This window comes from Triturus cristatus, chromosome 6 (genome assembly GCF_964204655.1).
Source record: "Triturus cristatus chromosome 6, aTriCri1.1, whole genome shotgun sequence".
NCBI classification, from domain to species: Eukaryota; Metazoa; Chordata; class Amphibia; order Caudata; family Salamandridae; genus Triturus; species Triturus cristatus.
The window spans coordinates 192066450-192085641 of record NC_140589.1 but is presented as its reverse complement, the minus strand read 5'-3'; the positions used below and the strand labels follow the sequence as shown (position 1 = coordinate 192085641).

At 42.8% G+C, this 19192-nt stretch overlaps 1 protein-coding gene across 1 annotated transcript in view; it reads left to right on the top strand.

The window, feature by feature from the left end:
* LOC146816618 (cytochrome P450 2K1-like) overlaps positions 1–12920 on the top strand; it is a 269453-nt gene extending 256533 nt beyond the window's left edge. Inside the window, exon 9 of the mRNA XM_085609147.1 lies at positions 12739–12920. Coding sequence (XP_085465273.1) covers positions 12739–12920 — 182 coding nt within the window. The remainder of the gene's footprint in view (positions 1–12738) is intronic.
* The last annotated feature ends 6272 nt before the right edge of the window (positions 12921–19192 follow it).

The window sequence follows — 19192 nt, the reverse complement described above, 5'->3', positions numbered from 1 at the left end:
CACTTCTCTTTTGACAAGGCCACCGCTTACAAACCTACAACAGGCCCTCCATGAAGGGACTGGAGCAAGGTCACCGATCAGCACCTGAACTCCACCCTCAACCGTGATCCACCTCCCACCTCAACCGACACCAGCTCTGCATCCAAGGAACCACACTGATGGATCACCAGCTACGCAGACAAACTCGCCCCTCTGCAATCCCGACAGACAGCGCCTTAGGAAGGCCACCTGTTTCCCCACCGCCCTCCTAGAATCGAGATGCACCTGCAGACGTCTCGAGAAACTATGGAGGAAAAGCAAAACCACAGAAGAACGGACCACCTACAAGAACACCATGACAGAATAACACCAACTCCTCAGAGCCATCAAAAGTTCCTTCATCCAGAACAAAATCCTCAGCAACACCAGCAGCTCAAAAGAACTCTTCAGCATCATTCAGGAATTCACCAAATCTCCCAGGTATCCAACGGACACCACACCCACCCAGGACTTCTGCAACAAACTCTGCTCCTACTTCTATCTGAAAATCAAGTCCCTCACCAACAACTTCAACGAACAGACACCAGATACCAGATACGACAGCCAGCCTACTATAGCCATTTGGAGCCTGGTCACCACCGAAGACACGCCACGAACATGAAAAGCATTCACTCAGGAGCTCCCATAGACTCCTGCCTGCTGCACATATTCCACAGAGCCGCAGCCACCAAAGCACCCGAGCTACAACGCGCCATAAATGCCACTTTCGAAGCCGGCACTTTCACCAACGACTTTAAACACGCTGAAGTCAAGCCCCTCCTCAAGAAGCCCTCTGCAGACTCAACTGACCTTGAAAACTACAGACCCATCTCTCTCCTCCCCTTCGTGGCCAAAGTCACTGAGAAGATCGCCAACGTCCAACTAACGAACTTCATCGAAGAGAACTCCATCTTCGACCTTTACCAGTCTGGATTGGGAAGAAACCACAGCACAGAGACCACCTTCCTTGCCGCTACACATGACATCCGCACTCTCCTCAACCAAGTCCACACCACGACCCTCATTCTACTGGATCTCTATTCAGCCTTCGACACCGCCTCCCATCGCACCCTCACCGCCATACTCCATGACACCGGCATGCAGGGAACCCTCGACTGGCTCTTCTCCTTCCTCACCGGCAGAACCCAAAGAATCAGACTCCCGCCCTTCCTCTCCGAACCCACAGAGATCAACTGCAGAGTACCCAGAGGATCATCGCTCAACACCACGCTCTTCAACATCTAAATGGCACCCCTCCCCACCATCGTCAGACCGCATGGACTCAGCATATTATCCTATGCAGATGCCACCCAGCCCATCCTCTCCCTCACAAAGGATCCCCACCGGACTCAGCTTCCAGGAAGGAATGACATACGTTACATCCTGGATGAGCAGCAGCTGCCTGAAGCTCAAATTGGAGAAGACAGAAGTCTACATCCTCAGGCCCACCCCATCAGCATAGGACATCACCAAGTGGCCCACTGCCCTCAGAAGCCCTACCACCCCAAGGACCACGCCCAAAGCTCAGCATCATACTCAATTCCTTCCTCACCATGACCCGACAGATCAACCCCGTCGCCTAAACCTGCTTCAACACCCTCTGCATCCTTCGCAAGATCTTCAAATCGATCGCCCTGAATCCAGAAAGACCATCACCTTCACACTCATGACAAGCAGACTGGACTACGGGAACACCCTCTACGCCGGAATCAACAAATCCCTGCTCCGTAAACTCCAGACCATCCAGAACATCGCAGCCAGACTCGTCCTCGGCATACCACGACATGAACACATGACCCAACACCTGCAAAACCTCCACTGGCTCCCCATCGAGAAGAGTAACCTTCAAGCTACTCACCCATGCCTACAAATCCCTCTACAAAACCGGACCCCAACACCTCCACAAAAGAGTCTCCTTCCACGTACCCAAGAGAAATCTCTGCTCCGCTGACCTCACACTTGCCGAAACCCCTCAGACCCGCAAAGCCAGATCTGAGGGAAGAGCCTTCTCCTACATCCAGCAAAGACCTGGAACAAGCTCCCCGTCAACATCAGACACTCCCCCACTCTGCAAACCTTCAGGAAGAGCCTCAAGGACTAGCTCTTTGGCTGACTTGGAGTTGCCTCCCCTCCCCCTCCCAGCGCCTCGAGGCCCTTACGGGCACATAGAGCACTTCACAATTCCCTGATTGATTGATTGATTGATTGATTGATTGATTGATTGATTGATTGATTGTAAATGGTCTGTATGTTTGGTTTCAGTTCATGGAACTCTATTAAGTTTCGATCAGAAACTGGTGTTATGTGCCCACATTATGCCCAGGTAACGAAGCTGCACATTTTCTTACAGTGCCCTAATTTTTCACAATTACATTCCTGCTGTGACCTTTTAGAACTTACTACTACTACGTTGCATATACTTCAGAGGTTTCCCAATGTTCACTATATTGACGCTTTGTGCACTTTTCTCTGCTTGAAAATATACTTGGTCAATGTTTCTTTTTTATTTATCACCTCTTTTTCTTTAATACACTTTTACTATACATTTTAAAAGTACCTTAAATTATTTATTGTTTTATGTGTGTTTTTTTGTTTATTGAGGTCTTAAGCACACTCTGAATTTAGAGGTTCACACAGTCCATAAAGGGGTGAGGCAAGGCTAATTTTAGGAGTCCCTTGCCTTGCTTCTGTGGATCTTTGTTGACAAGTGATGTGAGCATTCAGTATGAGTGTATATAAACGTTTTGAGCGACTCTTCAAATACTCTTCAAAGAAATTGGGTTGTTGGTTGGGGGAGGGGTGAAACTTCTCATCTGCAACCACATTTCTTCTCACGGTGAAGTCAAAAAACAACCCTAAAATAACCTGTGCTCAACCCTCGGGTAGTTTTGCATAGAGCAAACAGGTTACACTCAGAGGCAATGCGTAAAATATTTGTGCAACAGAGGGAAAACACACCCAAAAAGGAGCTCACAACAGAGTTAGAAAACATAGAGTAACTAATTTGTAATTAATAGAATAAGACCAAAATGACAAAGATCTAATTAGTAGAACCGGAAATACAAATTTTTAAAGACTTTAGTATGAATAGTGCCAAAAGGTGTAAAGCGCCAACTGTGGAAATCTGGTTGCGACGGACTGGGAGAAGGTCACAAATTCAGGCCAACTGAGATGGTGCGCAGGCCAGCTACAGGGACCAGTTGGGCCCGTTGAACAGAGTACCTTAAATTCTGGTTTGCAGAGCATCAGGAAGATCCATGTTGCGATAAGTCAAGCAGCCGAAGCAATGTGTCTGTCCAAAGACACAGCAAGGTTGTGGTGCAAGGTCCTGCGTCATCATTGAGGATCACGTCGACCAGGGCTTGCGATGCGAACAAGGATGTGTCAACACTCGGGCAATGCATTGGTTCCAAGGAACTACAATGCTGCGATGAGGAGTCCAGCATCATCATTGACACTGACATTGAGGAGGGATGCGGCGGCCTGCACTGAGGATGCATTACACAGTGGTGGTACCAATGTGGCAACGGGCTGCAATGCGACGTGGGTCTTTGTGGCTGTTCCTATCCACGCAGCAGCATTGATGGTTTGGTTCTGCTTTGGGTTGCGCCACATAGCAGGGGATATGCATAGGTTCTGCTGGATACACAGAGCACATTAAGCACTCTTCCAAGGGTCCAGGACTGAGGTGGCACCACTTTGAAGGGTAGACACACAGATGACAGAGTCCAGGTGCTGGGTCAAGATTGTTAGAGCCTTCAGTCCCTGAGGCTCAAGTCAGGACGCCAGCCAACTAGACCAAGGAGTCACTCTGGGCTTCTGGGTTCAAGAGATACAGGTCCAGTTCCTCTCACCCAGGAAAAAGGACAGCAGGTTAGAACAGAAAGGCTGCAACACAGCAATGCAGTAGTCCAGCAGGGCATCAGTCTGGCATAGTGTCAGTCCTTTAGCTCAGCAGTCGTTCTATCCCTAGGTCCAGATGTGTACGTAAGTACTGGTGTCAGAGGTAATCAGTTGTTTCTTTGAAGTGGGGGGAGAAGCTACTGGAGGTTTCCTTTGAAGTCCCCAGGCATCCTGCCTTCCCTGTCCTGACTCCAGACTAACCACAAGGGGTATGAAATCCTTTCAGTGGAGGAAGGACATAGCCTATTCAAGTGTAAGTAAGTAAAAACCTGGCTTTACCAGTTATAAACCGTGTCTCCCGGTTTGACTCCCACATAAAACTGTTTCTATAGCGCGGGGACACACCAGTCAGTGTAGCCAGGCGCTTTACAAATGACTTTATTATTATTATTATAATTATTATAAGTAGGTCTGAATCTAGCTCCGCCCTCCCGTCCTGCCAGTGATGGCCAACCAGGAAAACCTAAGCTCTCTATTATGTTTGACTGTCTAGGGGGAATACACAAAGCCCAAATGTCAGCTACACCCAGTCTTGTGACCAGAGACAGGCTACAGGCACTAAATGGATAAGGCAGGAACGTGCCATCTTTCTAAAAGTAGAAATTATAAATTATAATTTAAAATCCAACTTCACCATAAGTTTGCATTTTCCATTATGCTTGCAAAGACACCAAATAATGAACTGATTATCTACTCCCAAATGATAGTCTATTGGAGAGGAAGGCCTTTTGGTAGTGATAAACAAATGTAAGAGTTTTTCATTACTAGGACATGTAAAACTTAAAAGTACATGTCCAACTTTTTAAATACACTATACCATGCCCTCTGGGCTATCCTCGTCCAACCCTAGCAATGACGTATATAAATTAAAAAAGGAAGGTTTGGTCTGGCAAAAGGTTTATTTTGCCAGGATGAAATAGCGGTTATAAAATTCCACACACAGTCTGCAATAGCAGGCCTTAGACATGTTTAAAGGATTACTTGAGTGGGTGTCACAGTCAGTGCTGCAGGCCCACTAGTAGCATTTAATTTATAGGCCATGGTCACATTTAGTGCAATTTTAGTAGGCATTTACAAGACAATTAAATAAGCAAATTGGGGATTAGCCTATGTTACCGTGCTTTAATGAGTGAGCTCATGTTATTTAGCATTGGTTAGCAGTGGTAAACTGCAAAGATTCCTGAGGCCAGCAAAAACGAGATCAGCAGAAAATGGAGCAGGAAGGCTAAAGGCAAAGGCTGACAGGTCTAATACTATTCTGCAAATTAAATGTTTTATTTTTAGCCCAGCAGATGGCTTATAAAAAGTTTACATTTTGATTTTCCTTATCAGTACAGACATAATGTTTTACTCATTTAATAATGCCACTCTTTTGCTAATATAAGAGCAACTTGGCCTCCTGATTGGACAAAAGGCCTTAGCCATCAAGAAATTATTCATAGTAAAAAGCCTTTGCTATGTATCTATGTAAATTTGGACGTCAGGCGTAGAGCATCGCTGGAGGCGGGGACAAATCAAACAAACTGGGAAAACACTACAGATGAGGACTGCCATTATGAGATTTAAATTTAGGTGTCAGACATTTTTATATAGACTGAGCACTTTAGTGCCACAGTACCCTGCAAAAACCGGTAATGCCTAATCATAAACTGCATTTTGAAGTATGTTTAGAATTACTACAATAGTATTATTGATGTACTATAAAATTCTATTTACAAACCTGCAGAGGATGGGCCCGATTCACAGAATGAACTTAAGACTAAATCCTAAACTTACTACTTTGTGGTATTCACAGAATGCACTTACTACTTTTGGTATTCACAGACTGCACTTACTACTTTTGGTATTCACAGAATGGATTTACGACTACTAACTTTGCGTCCGCACTCGGGCCGAAAATTCCGGCCCAGAAGCGGAGCTTCCAGCCCGGAGGCGGGGCTTCCGGGCCGGAGACGGAGCTTCCGGCCCGGAGGTGGGGATTCCGGCCGGTGGCGGAGATTTAGCCATGGCTGAAATCTCCACTTCCGGCCCGGAAGCTCCGCCTCCGGCCCGGAAGCTCCGCCTCCGGCCCGGAAGCTCCGCCTCTGGCTCGGAAGCCCCGCCTCTGGGCCATAAGCTCCGCCTCCGGGCCGGAATTTCCAGCCCGAGTGCGGACGTAAAGTTAGTAGTCGTAAATCCATTCTGTGAATACCAAAAGTAGTAAGTGCAGTCCGTGAATACCAAAAGTAGTAAGTGCATTCTGTGAATACCACAAAGTAGTAAGTTTAGGATTTAGTCTTAAGTTCATTCTGTGAATCGGGCCCGATCTGTCTCCGTCTCTCCTATCTTTGTCCACCTCAGCTGGAGACTCTCTGCACATGTAAGAATACATTTTGGTAGTAAATGTGGGAGGGACAAAGGGGAGTGGCTGGAAAATGAGAGTGGGATGTGCACCCTCCCACAAAACAATAAGACCATTCCTGTTCATAAACTGCACTTCTACTCCCAAAAAGGACCCAAAACAGTAGTAAATTGACTCCAGCTCAGAGCTACATGGCCAATTAATAGTGTGGTACATAGAAAATAATGGAGGTAGGGACTTAAAATAAAATCCCCACAGGAAATAATGTTATTTATTTAATAAATGAAAATGGTTACAAATATAAATGAATTTCATTTTTTTTAACATAGATTTTTATTGAAACATAAGTAAATTACTTTGAATTAATTTTCTCCATCGCGTTTATTGATTATTAATACATAACAAAAAATATTTGCTTTGTGGACACCCCTTTCCCAGGTAGCAGTGTATTTTCTCAATGTTATTCATTTCTTCATTCATTTCTTTAGGTGGGAATTTATTTCCAATTTAAACTTCTTAAAAATATTTTTAATTTGACATTTTATTTTCAAAAAATTCAATTTCCAATTTAAATGAATCGATAATGTAACTGTTCTATTTCGGTATGTATTTAAAATAAATATATATAAACAATAATTCACATTAATATTTACCATTACATCTTTTTTACATTATTTTGTAAGCTTAATACACTTTTGTTATTTTTGGGAAAACTTTACTATTAGAAGATCTCCGCCACTGGGAAAGTTCATAAAAGTAAACATACACTTGTAAATAATTCATGTACTTTTGTGAATAGTCCCTCATATTTCCAGGAGTATCTCCCCAGGTGACAAGGACTGGGTGAAGGTGCAGATGGAGGAAAGGTGATCTGATTGTCCTAGATGTTCAGATGCAGGCCAGCATTCCAACTAATAGAGAACTTGCTCTTGAGGAAAGTGGTCATGCAGAGAGAATCAAACTGATAAAGGCATTGAAAGAGAATCTCAATATCTGTTATCTAACTACCAAAAATTATTTTGAGATACACTTTAATAGAAGTCTTTAAAAATCTCCGTCTTCCAGATTTCTTTTACAATGAAGCATAACAACATTCTAGAGATATGACAATAAATTATATTAATAACATCAATAGCACATTTATAAAAAAAATTACTTATGTAAAGTATAAAACTATACGTATCACATAAACATACAAATAACATTAATTCAATTCAAAATAATAATAATAGAATCCTATGCTGAGTTTGTCTGAAGTCTTATAATTCAACTTATGTTTGTGTAAGGTCCTATGATTCAGGTTGTTTTATTGTTGACATATTCCTTCATCCGGTACTTTGTTGTCTGTCATGATGAAGGATGCCAAACCCTTATGGGACTAGATCAGATGTAAAAGTCACAAACATTCTTGAAAGACATAGTAAATCCAAGTGGTCACAAATTAAAATATATAAAATTGCATGATAGTGTTTGACTTCTGATCCTGTTTTGTGCAATCTCTTTAAGGCTAGAAAGACAGCTGGATTTAAAAATTAGAGAGATTAGGCATATTAAATGTTAGTAGCTGGGTAATCTTATATTCTGGTTTGAGTAGTTCTCATGTAGCCAGTGGCCACATCTGAGTCCATTGTGGACTATACATTATGCAATGCAAGTCCATGTAATAGGGCAGCAGAATGGCATTCTGGTGCAGAAATGTTCAAGTAGCAAATTGAGGCAAATGGGTCATTGCCCTTAACTGCTGCCCTTTGCTGTGCCACTGGTGCTGAGCACCTGGGGAGTGATGTTAAACACAATCTCTACTGGTATATAGGGTGGGATGCCCGAGATGCCAGCTATTGTGATACAAATGCTTTACCATTCTTCCCTTGCTCGGAACTCTAAAGCTCCATGGCAGCGGTGGAGCAGGAATCCAGCATTAGACGTTGGAACCAGCCTGTCATAATTCCCAACAAAGAGCCAGATGGAGTAGCAGAGCCAAGATTAATAGAAAGGCGCAACTGAAGTCTATTCCCAGCTTTTGTAAGAAGCTGGGACAGTGCTTGTGATCTGGCCCCTGCTTCTTTGTGTTGCTTCTCGTTCACCTCTGGAATGCACTGATCTGCACCATTATAGCTCCATTTTAGCACATTTACAGTGTTAACTGAGGCATGTGATGTATCTCTGCTAAATAAAATGGATTGTGCCTGCATAAGGGGGTTGTAGTCGAGCTACATCCCTCACATGTGCAATCCAGATATTCAGCTACAAACTGCTCTGTTTTTAAACAACACGCTGTTGATCATTTATTGCTCAGCCCCGTCCGCCCCTCCTCCTCCAGTCATCAGGAGCTGGGAGCTGAGGCCAGAGGGCTGACCTCTGCACTGGCAGTGTTCATAAAAGCATAAATGCTGTGTTTTCATGAACACTGATAAGTTAAATAATTAGCAGTGTGGGTAAAGGCTTACAGCATTATGTGGTGCATCACAGGTGGCAGGGCAGCAGCCTGAATCCCCTTAAGAGGAACCAACACTGCAGCTACTCCACTGAAAGGTTGGGCCTGTGGCCAGCAACAGTAGTGCTCTAGTGAGGTCAACTGAAACCCATTGTCCAAGCACATTCTAGACAAAACATCCTCACTTTTCACAGCAGGGTAGCTTCTTATAGACTATTACCATAATGTCATGTAGCCCAAAGGCAGGCGGCAGGGCAGGTATCAAAATAGGGTAAATGCATCCCCAGACTCCAATCAATCAATCAATCAATCATGTAATTTGTAAAGCACACTACATACCCGTAAGGGTTTCAAGGCGCTGGGTGTGGGGGGGTGGGGTGCTGCTGCTACTGGTCGAAGAGCCAGTTCTTGAGTTGTCTCCTGAAGGTCAGCAGGACTTCGGTTTGTCGTAGGTAGAGGGGGAGGGTATTCCAGGTCCTGGCGGTTCGGTGGGAGAAGGACCTGCCTCCGGAGGTTGTTCTACGGATGCGCGGGACCGTGGCCAGGTCGTGGTCAGCAAAGCGGAGTTTCCTGTTTGGTACGCAGAAAGATAATCGATTGCTGAGATAGGCTGGTCCGGTCTTGTGGAGTGCCTTATGTGCGTGCATCAGGAGCTTGAAGGAGATTCTCCTGTCGACAGGGAGCCAGTGCACGTTCCTCACGTGGGAGGTGACGTGGTCGCGGCGCGGGACATCAAGGATCAGGCATGCAGAGGCATTCTGGATTCTCTGCAGTCTGTTGATGAGCTTGGACGTGGCTCCGGTGTAGAGGGTGTTTTCGTAGTCGAGTCTGCTGCTGACTAGGGCCTGGGGGACTGTTTTCCTCGTGTTTGTCGGGATCCATCTGTAGATCTTGCGGAGCATGCGGAGGGTGTTGAAGCAGGTGGAGGAGACTGCGTTGACTTGTTTGGTTATGGTGAGTTTTGAGGATGATTCCCAGGTTGCGTGCATGGTCGGTGGGGGCCGGGGGGTCCCCAGTGCTGCGGTCCACAACAGGCAATCAAAGCATAACATATACCATAACAAATACTTGTAAGAATGATCCTGTAGAAAAATCAAATATGAAGCCTTGTGCAGTCACAAAGACAATCTGAAATTTTGCAATTGCTTTCTTTTTTTTAAACACATTTTTAATTAACATTTGTAATATAACATGAATAACAATGTTAACCAATTTAACCCCACTGCCACCACCCTCCCTTAAGTACAGTCCTCATTACAGTATATAGACAACACATATTTATTTTGACAATTACATTTTTACTCATTTTCTTCCACAATATCATCACTCTTTTCTAAATGTTTAAGGGGATCTAATAAATGATCTCATGCATGAACTTTTTCAATTGATTTCTTTCCTCATTTCACTATACAATACTGCACTCTCATAAACCGCTCAATGAACCAACTCCACTTTCCATTTTCCTACCCTGGGGGCCTTCCTGTTCACAGTTATTTTATGCCTTGCAAGTACCAAAGCAAAATCAATAAATCATGTAGTATTTTTACAGACAGACCATAGGAGTAAACTCAATTGATTTCTTTGTTGTCTCATTTATACAGAATATTACTTTTCTACAGAAGTCACTAATAATGCTCATGACCATATCATGTGCAACAGTTCTGCACCCTGTTCACCACATCTTGGGCTTGCCACATTTGTCCGATAAATTGAAGTTATTTTCCCTTGATTAGATACACTCTATGCAAGTAAATTTTTTTATCATTTTGAATCTCATTTTCTAGATACAATGTATGAATTTTCCAACAATTTCAGATCATTCCAACTGTGATATTGAATGTGCCAAATCCTCCTCCCCCTTTTCTCTTAGGCCAACAAGAGGCGTTATCATATCACTTCTTATTGCCTGATAAAGGCACATCACCCTCATGGTACACAATATTCGACAAGCACAATGTACTTGCAGCTCTACTAAACCCATACCCCAATGGTTGCTCAGTCTAGCATTCACCACTCAATGCCACAAAAATTGCTCTCTCTGGATCTTAAAAGTGGGTAAAATTACTCAAATGATAAATATCACCCCTTCACTATACAAATCTCCTAACCCAATGATTTGACCACTTCGCTAAGCCACATTATCTCCCCCCTGGAATGATTTGTTCCAAACTTATCAAATGGCCAGTGTATTGTGCCTCTGAGTATGATTTTGTTGAAGTGCCCGACGCCAATAGTGCTGCAGAACCTTTCACATAGTGGGCATTTCCTGCACTGGTCCTCTGACAGGGGGCATGAGTATTCTATAAAACACAGCCAAATCAGGATTTCTCTCCAAATTCACCTCCCCTTGAGATCTTTGCAAATGAATCCACTGTGTAAACCATTGCAATTGTGCTGCTAGGTAACAGCTTTCCATATCTGGGGCAGGTAGGCCTCCCTTATTAGTGGGCCATTGCAACTTTGTCCATGCCACTCTTTGCCTATCTGTTCACCATGTAAGAGAAACCAACAAAGAATTAATGTCACTATATACTTCACATGGTATCACCATGGGCAATGTTGCGAAGATGTAAAGTAATCTGGGAAACAAACGCCACAATTTTTGCTACTGCTATTCGTCCTGAAACAGAAAGCAGCAGCGTTATCCCAAAATCTACACTTTTCTGTAAAATTCTAATTGCCACACAAATGATGCCCTGCAATAAATCAATGGGAGCATGGTATAATGTTACCCCCTGATAATTCACACACGTTCCTTCTCACTTAAGCCGCCTCAGATCCACAGGATGTGGCCCATTCCTCTGTAATGGGAACAAATATGATGTATTCCAGTTGATGCATAACCCTGAGGCTTGCCCAAACTAATCTAATAGATTCATGCCATGCAGCAAATTAACATTAGCATCTTTCAGAAATAACAACATATCATCTGCATATTATGCTGAATATTGTTACACACCCACACCTCCAGACCCCTGTAAACCCCTCCTGTACTTGCCCAACTAGCAAGTGGCTCCATAGCAATTGCAGATAATAATGGCGCGAGTGGTCACCCTTGTTGACCCCTCTTCCCACTGCATATTCTTCCGCCATATGCCTACCCGTTTTAATACGAGCAGTAGGTGCTACATGCAGAAGTCTACCCCATACAATAAATTGGTTTCCCAATCCCATTTTATTGAGCCTTCATAAAGGAAATCCTAACGTGAACTATCAAATGCCTTTGCAATGTCAATTGCTGTAATCTGCCCTTTTTCCTTCTCTGCAAAATCAGATTCCATTATCGCCTATACCCTGCTAATATTTTGAGCTGTATCCCTTCACAGATTAAACCCAGACTGGTCCAATACCCAACTCAATATCTTGTAATCTAGATTTAGCATAGAAAGTGGATGATAAGCCCACACATCCTCAGAGACTCTTCCTGGCTTTAACAATGAGATTACAATTGCTTCTGCAGTTTTGTGGGGCAATCACCCTGCCTTGTGGACTGCCAAATAATATTAACTAGTCTCGGTGCCAATTCTTCAATATATGTCAAATAAAATTCCACAGGGAACCCATCCATCCCAGTGACTTTCCCTCTTGCCAAATGCTTTAAGACAGCCTTCACTTCTTGAATTGTTACCTCCCCACCGAGGCAATTCTACTGGCTCTAAAAACTCATTAATAAAATGTGGTGGAAGCCCCAATGGCATAGCATTTAAACCTTCATAGAATTTACTAAATCTTCCATTATTGGCTTCCTGTGTGTAGACGCCTGTACCCTCCTCAGAGTCTATTTCCAGTATCTGTGCAATTGCTTTTTATGTCCCCATTTTGATTCCAAATTGTTAGCCAAGAATCTGTTCTTTATTTCTAGTCTTTTGAATAATCACTAGAAATACAGTCAACATGGTGGTGGAGTACGCGTGTAAACACAGCGTAATCAACGTATGGCATTTTTTGGAAATAGAACAGTAGTGACTGAAATAATGAAAAAGGTGCAAAATGTTTACTAACTGAAAATAGTTCATTAATTTCATGTGTAATTTTGTTACAGGTCGAAGAATCTGTGTTGGTGAAACCCTTGCGAAGATGGAGTTGTTCATTTTCTTCACAAGCCTGATGCAGAGGTTCAGCTTCTGCCCACCTCCTGGTGTAACACATATCGATCTCACCCCTGCTGTTGGATTTACTACGCCGCCATCACCTTATGCAATCTGTGCACTGCATCGGGCATAAAATACTGAAAATAATTTGATATATTGGAAGACTCCTCTACCTTCATCATGTGCTCTACAGAGTCATTTTCCTAAGTTGAAAATGCATCCCACACAGTCACTGATATACACATTTGCATAAGGCATTGTGTACAAATTAGAAATTACTTAATGATTTGCGTTACCTTGCACCTATATAAATGATGTGAGAGTTAAAAGTCATTGTTGACTAGTGCAATTGAGTGTTCAAAACAGAATTATAATACTTAAAATGTATGAGTGTCTTCTGTGATGCCACTCTTGTTACAAGCACCTCAAAACACTATACTCAAACACACAATGCTTAGGTCTCAGACAGTGGTGACTGGTGCCTGGGTAAAGATGCAATTTTAAGTCAGCATGAGGCATATTTGATTCACACAAGTGTGATCACAGGCATTGTTACTTTAGTTATACATCTCATTAGATCTTACTGGACAGTCACTTTTGTACCCAGTTGATATCACCACTTCAATTACTGAACACATACAATACTTCAGACAGATCACAAGTTGTTGGTATTAACAATAGCCTTATCTTTTCCTTTTGATTCAAATCCAAACACCAAGTAAGTTCAAGATTATACATAATTTATTTTCAGAATTCTTTATGACAAAGCATTGTTATGCATCATCAGATTAATATTAACATTCCCTCAGGAAAGGATCAGACAGCGAACAAAATTCTGTGTTTGCAATTCTCTAAACAGCTCTTAATTATGCAACATATCAGAATCACTTATTTACAAGTAAATGCACCCATGGAACTTCAATGCACGGAGACTGTTTAGCCCACCCATGACTCAACCCTGCCGCACCCCTATGAATTGTACATCTGTGGGCAACCCAGGATTCGGGCTAGAAGGTTTGGACCAATAGTAAGTCAGCCCCCTGCCCAACCAGCACCACCAAAACTGTCTATGCAAAGGCAACTCCTGGGTAGGGCCAGAAGGACTGACCCACCTGTAGGCCAGTGCCCCCTCCAGCCAGACTAGCACTTACCAAAAGTTCTCATAGCGAGGGCAGACCTCATTCAACATATAATGCCTTCAGGTGATAATCTTACATTTTTTCCTCTGTATGCTTCCACAACTGTTCAAAAACAGGGCATGGGTGGGTGGAATGTTGTCCGCCTCTGCATGGCCCAGTTCCAATTGTGGTGAGGACAAAAAAGGGTGCTAGTTGTGCTACTCAGACTTATAAGCACATTTCTCATCCTATTAACTGATGTCACCCAGGTAAACCACTCTACTGGGAGCTGTGCCTTTTGGAAAGGTAGGAAATGGGACAAAGATGCAGAGGGCAGCCTACCCACAATACACAGGCTTAATAGAACTGCCCCCCTAAGATTGACTGATGGTACACTTCTGTCAGAGGTGCTCATTCCAGAAACACTGAACCCATGATGACTTTTACACATGAACATTTCTCGAGGAAATCTGTCTTTCTGAAATGTGTTTGTGGAAAACAGACTGGAATGGTGAAAAAATCTGTGTGGCTCAATGAGGAAGCAAAGTTGTCCAGCATCTCAAAATTAACTGTACACATCCTATTGATATGTCCATGTGCAGTGTAACTGCTGTGTGGTGACCACAACATTTGTAATCGGGGCAAGGAAGGAATGATCCATAAAGAAGGCATAGCATTGAAATTGAATACACAAAAAATCAACGTGCCCTTATCGCATAAGCTTTAATCATTGGCTTAACCACAGTAGTCTGTGAGAAATTTCTCTATTGTGGGTGGGTCATATTTTCCTGAAGCAACTCTGGTATGTCCCCATGGGCATTTGCTTAAGACTAACAGGATGGCATCACCCCCAAGCCCCCCCTTTTGTCATGCTTCATCATTGGCCATCCCGCGCTTGCCAAAGAATCTTCTAATGGCAAGCATGCCACTCGTCAACAGGCTTAGGGGCGTTTAGTTAAGGGAACTGAGGGAAGGGCGGTATCCAATAAAAATCCCTACTTCCTATCAAAAGGACACTCTAAATGTATTGGGTGGTGGAGGAGAAACGATTAAAATCAGTAATGGGATAGAAGAGACACAACTATGGTGTTCCTGTCCAAATTAGGTCAATATGCTTAAGCCGTTAGTTACTTGGTCCCACGGGCAGGTCGTATTCTATGACTGGAGGATACTCGCTTGCTTTCCTATGATGCAAGTACACTCCCATCATAGTATACGACCTGCCCGTGGGGCCAACTAAGGGCTTTAACATGTCGACCTAATTTTGCCAGTGCACCGCTGAGCTAGAAGAAGCATTCCTTTTTTCACTTATCATATAGAGTCTTATAGATGCTAATCCAAGCATGAGGCATAATGTAAGGGTTAGCTCAAATCTTACATGTGATTTTTTTCAAGAATTAGGGCACGCATGAAGGAAGAGAGCCAAAGCAGTAACACGCTTAAATTTGGAGAGTAGGGATTTTAACCCGACGTTCGTAGATATGTAGGCTGTGACAGAAGTATACCCGTCATAAGTAGGTTTGGATACAGATCATTTGAGACAAACAAATAATGAATGGACCAAATTGCAAATCCTGATATATACTTATGAAATGTCCCATCATTTCCAGATAGCTTTTAGACACACAGTACCTAACAAGTCAACAGGTACATGCACAGTGTTCACACAAGGAGAGGGTGTTGTTTATAGATACGTCTAAGGTCACTATAAGTTTGTGGCACAGTTTGGACTGGCACTGTTTGACGGCACTTAACTTTAAATGCTTAAATGGACCGCAAATACACCATATAGGGATATACTTATATGCAAGTCATCACAAGGTCATTCAATAATGAGAATACATTGCATTTGGCAGCGTTAACTTTAAAAAGAATAAGCTTGTAGTTATAATTTTACCTAATTCAAATTTTCAAACTTATATCTTAAAAATTGCATGGGTTGCCACTATAGAAGTCACTTTTGAGAAACAGCAGAATGTTAGGTCAAAGCACAATTGTCACTAAGGTTGGACCAAGAAAAGAATATAAAGCAAAATTACAGGATATGTTACATTAGTATATATTCTCTATTTATTTTAGCCCCGAGGAAGTTGCTGGATTGAATCCCTCGGACGACGAAACACATGTGGGCTAAAGACTTAAGAAACAATTAGGGAACTCAAGAACAAAAGAATCTGTGGAAATCTGATACATTACTGTACTTATGATACTAGCGTGAGCTGGAGTGTAAACATCATTTGTATTGTTGTCCTTGGTCATATATTGAGGAGTTGGGTGTTCTCCCTACCTAATAGCACTACAATATACTATGGGATATATAAACAAATGTGTACAGGTCTTTAGAGCACCATATCTTTTCAATATAATGACCCAAGAAATCATCAAACTCTGTTGTGTCTGTTTCTTATCTTTGAGCACTCCATTACATACACAGATTCTGTATTCTATATTCTAGGTAGGGATATTTAGGTCTTAATGTTGGGGGACAGTTGATTGCTGTGACGTGTCAGCTTCACTTTTGGGTGACTGAGTCTGATTTGCTTCTTTATGAAATAATCTCTGTCTTATGTCCTGTGTCACAACAGAGTATTGAAACACTTGACCAGAGGTGAAGAATACCCCTTAAAAATATGGATTTCTATATTGGAGTCTGTTGTCACTGAAGGAAATCATCCTAGAGCTGACAAATTTATGTGGACTATTACTACATTAGCAGAAGAAGGAACCAGCCTACCGATAACCAGGAAGACGATCATAGTGGGGCTAAAATGCTTCTATTGAAGTACTGCACCCACCTTAAAACTGTTGATTTTCCTCACCTCTTCCTTGTGCTTATTCGGAAGGTCAAACTCTGCTTTTAACCCCCTCACATCGTTGTGAGAGTGCATGTTGCAGTATAGAGCTGCTGGAGTGTCATCAAGAAGCTAACAACGACATAACACAGGTCGCGCTGCTTAACCTATTACATGGTGGTCTTTTTGCTGGTCCAGTGTAGCTCTCTGTGATAGGTTTCAATTGAAAAGCTGAGCAACATCATAAGAAAGCAAACCAGTATGTAACACAGATGTGCAGCTGCTGATGCCTCTCTCAGCAATCCACTGCCCCCAAACATTCAGACCTCAGCATTCCTACTTAAAATATAGAATGCAGAATCCACGTATGTAATAGAGTTTTATGCTTCAAGAGAAGAAGCAACCACAAAACATCTTTCCCGAACACATTGACACAACCTAACTTTCCTCAGACATAATGGAACAGGAATAACAAAAGGCAAAACAAAGAGGTAAAAATAAACACAGAAAAAATATCTGGCTACAGTAGGGACATTAAAGCACAAGTGACACCAATTGACAGTTGCACAATCAAAAAGCATAACCCTGTACAATCTGAGAACAAAAACATACTACCTCCCACATACATGTACTGTCTTCTTCACAACATATCCATCTAATATTCTGGGAATCTCAATCACCCTTCAACTCTTCATTACATAATCACCTACTTAATAAATTCAACAGCTCCATCACCCTACACTGTTCTGATTAAAAGAAACTTTCAAGAGGTCAGAATTAAACTGTGTACCATTTTCTTACAGAACAAACTTTGATACACTTTTCCTCTGGAAAGCATTATCTAGACAAGCCTGCAAATCAACTGCATGGGAAACAGCATTTACAATGCTGCTGTCACCACGCAGGTAGGTAACAATGCGGTTGTTACAATGACCACGTTGTTACCACACGTGACTTTACATCGCAAGTCGTTTCTATGACTTGCGCTAGGTGACATGCAACACCAGGAAATGTGTTGGATTTTAAGTCCAACACATTCCCTGCTGTTGCACTAACTGTAGTAGGAATAGTAACTTATACTATTCCTAAGTCCAGAGCGCCATCTAGCACATTTCGTAGAAACGACTTGCGATGTAAAGCCACGAGTGGTAACAACGCGGTCGTTGTAATGACCGCGTTGTAATCTACCGCATGGTATTTGCTCATGTAGTAATGTCATACATTCCAACTGCATCCACTCTATCTATAAAGTAATACTTCTGCCACTTGGAGTAAATATCCACAAGCACCATTACTTATTTAGTCCCACCATTAGCGCTCAAGATGGAACCTAATAAATCTACAACACTGGCCTCACAAGGCATTGAGGAAAAGCAGAGGAACCCAGGTCTTACTCGAATTAGAACATTTTCGACATTCACAGATTACCTTCTCCAAACAGCCATCCAACTCACGGCTCTATGCATTCATTTGGTATTTTGTTCTTTTTTCTATTTGCAAGTGACCTTCATGACTGAAGCCCAAAACCTGTTCCCTTAATGCATCTAAGGGTATCGTTTCTGAGTAGGAATCCGCAATTGAGCACAAGCTTTCAGGGGTAATGATGCCTGACTTAAAAAATCTACTACCCCATTCTTTACTACAGGTAGAGCTTTAACCTTATGTTTATAATCACACATGCACATAGACATCCTTGCAAAGTGAGGCAAGGCCTTTAATAGCTTGTGATCAGTACATAAATTAATTCAGAAAGTACTCGACACCATACATTCAAACCAGCATTTCGGTTTCTTAAATTTATTTTAACCATTGTTTATCGAGTTTTAAACAGATTACACACATGAACAAACAACATGGCAATGAATCAGTGTCAAAACCGGCTCAGGCCCATTTTCCTGATCCCCTTCCCATCCTAAGTCATTGAAAAAGCCATCAACAACCAACTAGCCAACTTCATCAAAACAAACGACACTTTGGACATCTCCCAATCTGGTCTCTGAAGCAATCACAGCAAAGAGAGTTCCCTCCTCGCTGCCATCAACAACATCTGCTCCCTCCTCGACCAGTGCAAAACCGCGGCCCTCCTGACCTCTCAGCAGCATTCAACAGCATTTCGCACCACACCCTAACCACTAGACTCCATAAAGCTGGCATCCGCACCGAGGCCCTTGACTGGATCTCATTCTTCCTCACAGGCAGAACACAATGGGTCAGACTTCCGCCATACCTCTTGGAACCGGCAGAGACCAACTGCAGAGTGCCCCAGGCCTCCCCTGTCAGCCCCACCTTCTTCAATATCTACATGACCCCCCTTGTGACCATTGTCAGGAACCACAGACTCAACATTGTCTCCTATGCCAACAACACACAGCTGATCCTCTCCCTCACCAATGAACCCAACATCTCCAGGTACAACTTCCAAAAAGGGATGAAAGCCGTCGCCACCTGGATGAAGAACAACTGCCTTAAGATTAACTCAGACAAGACAGAAGTCC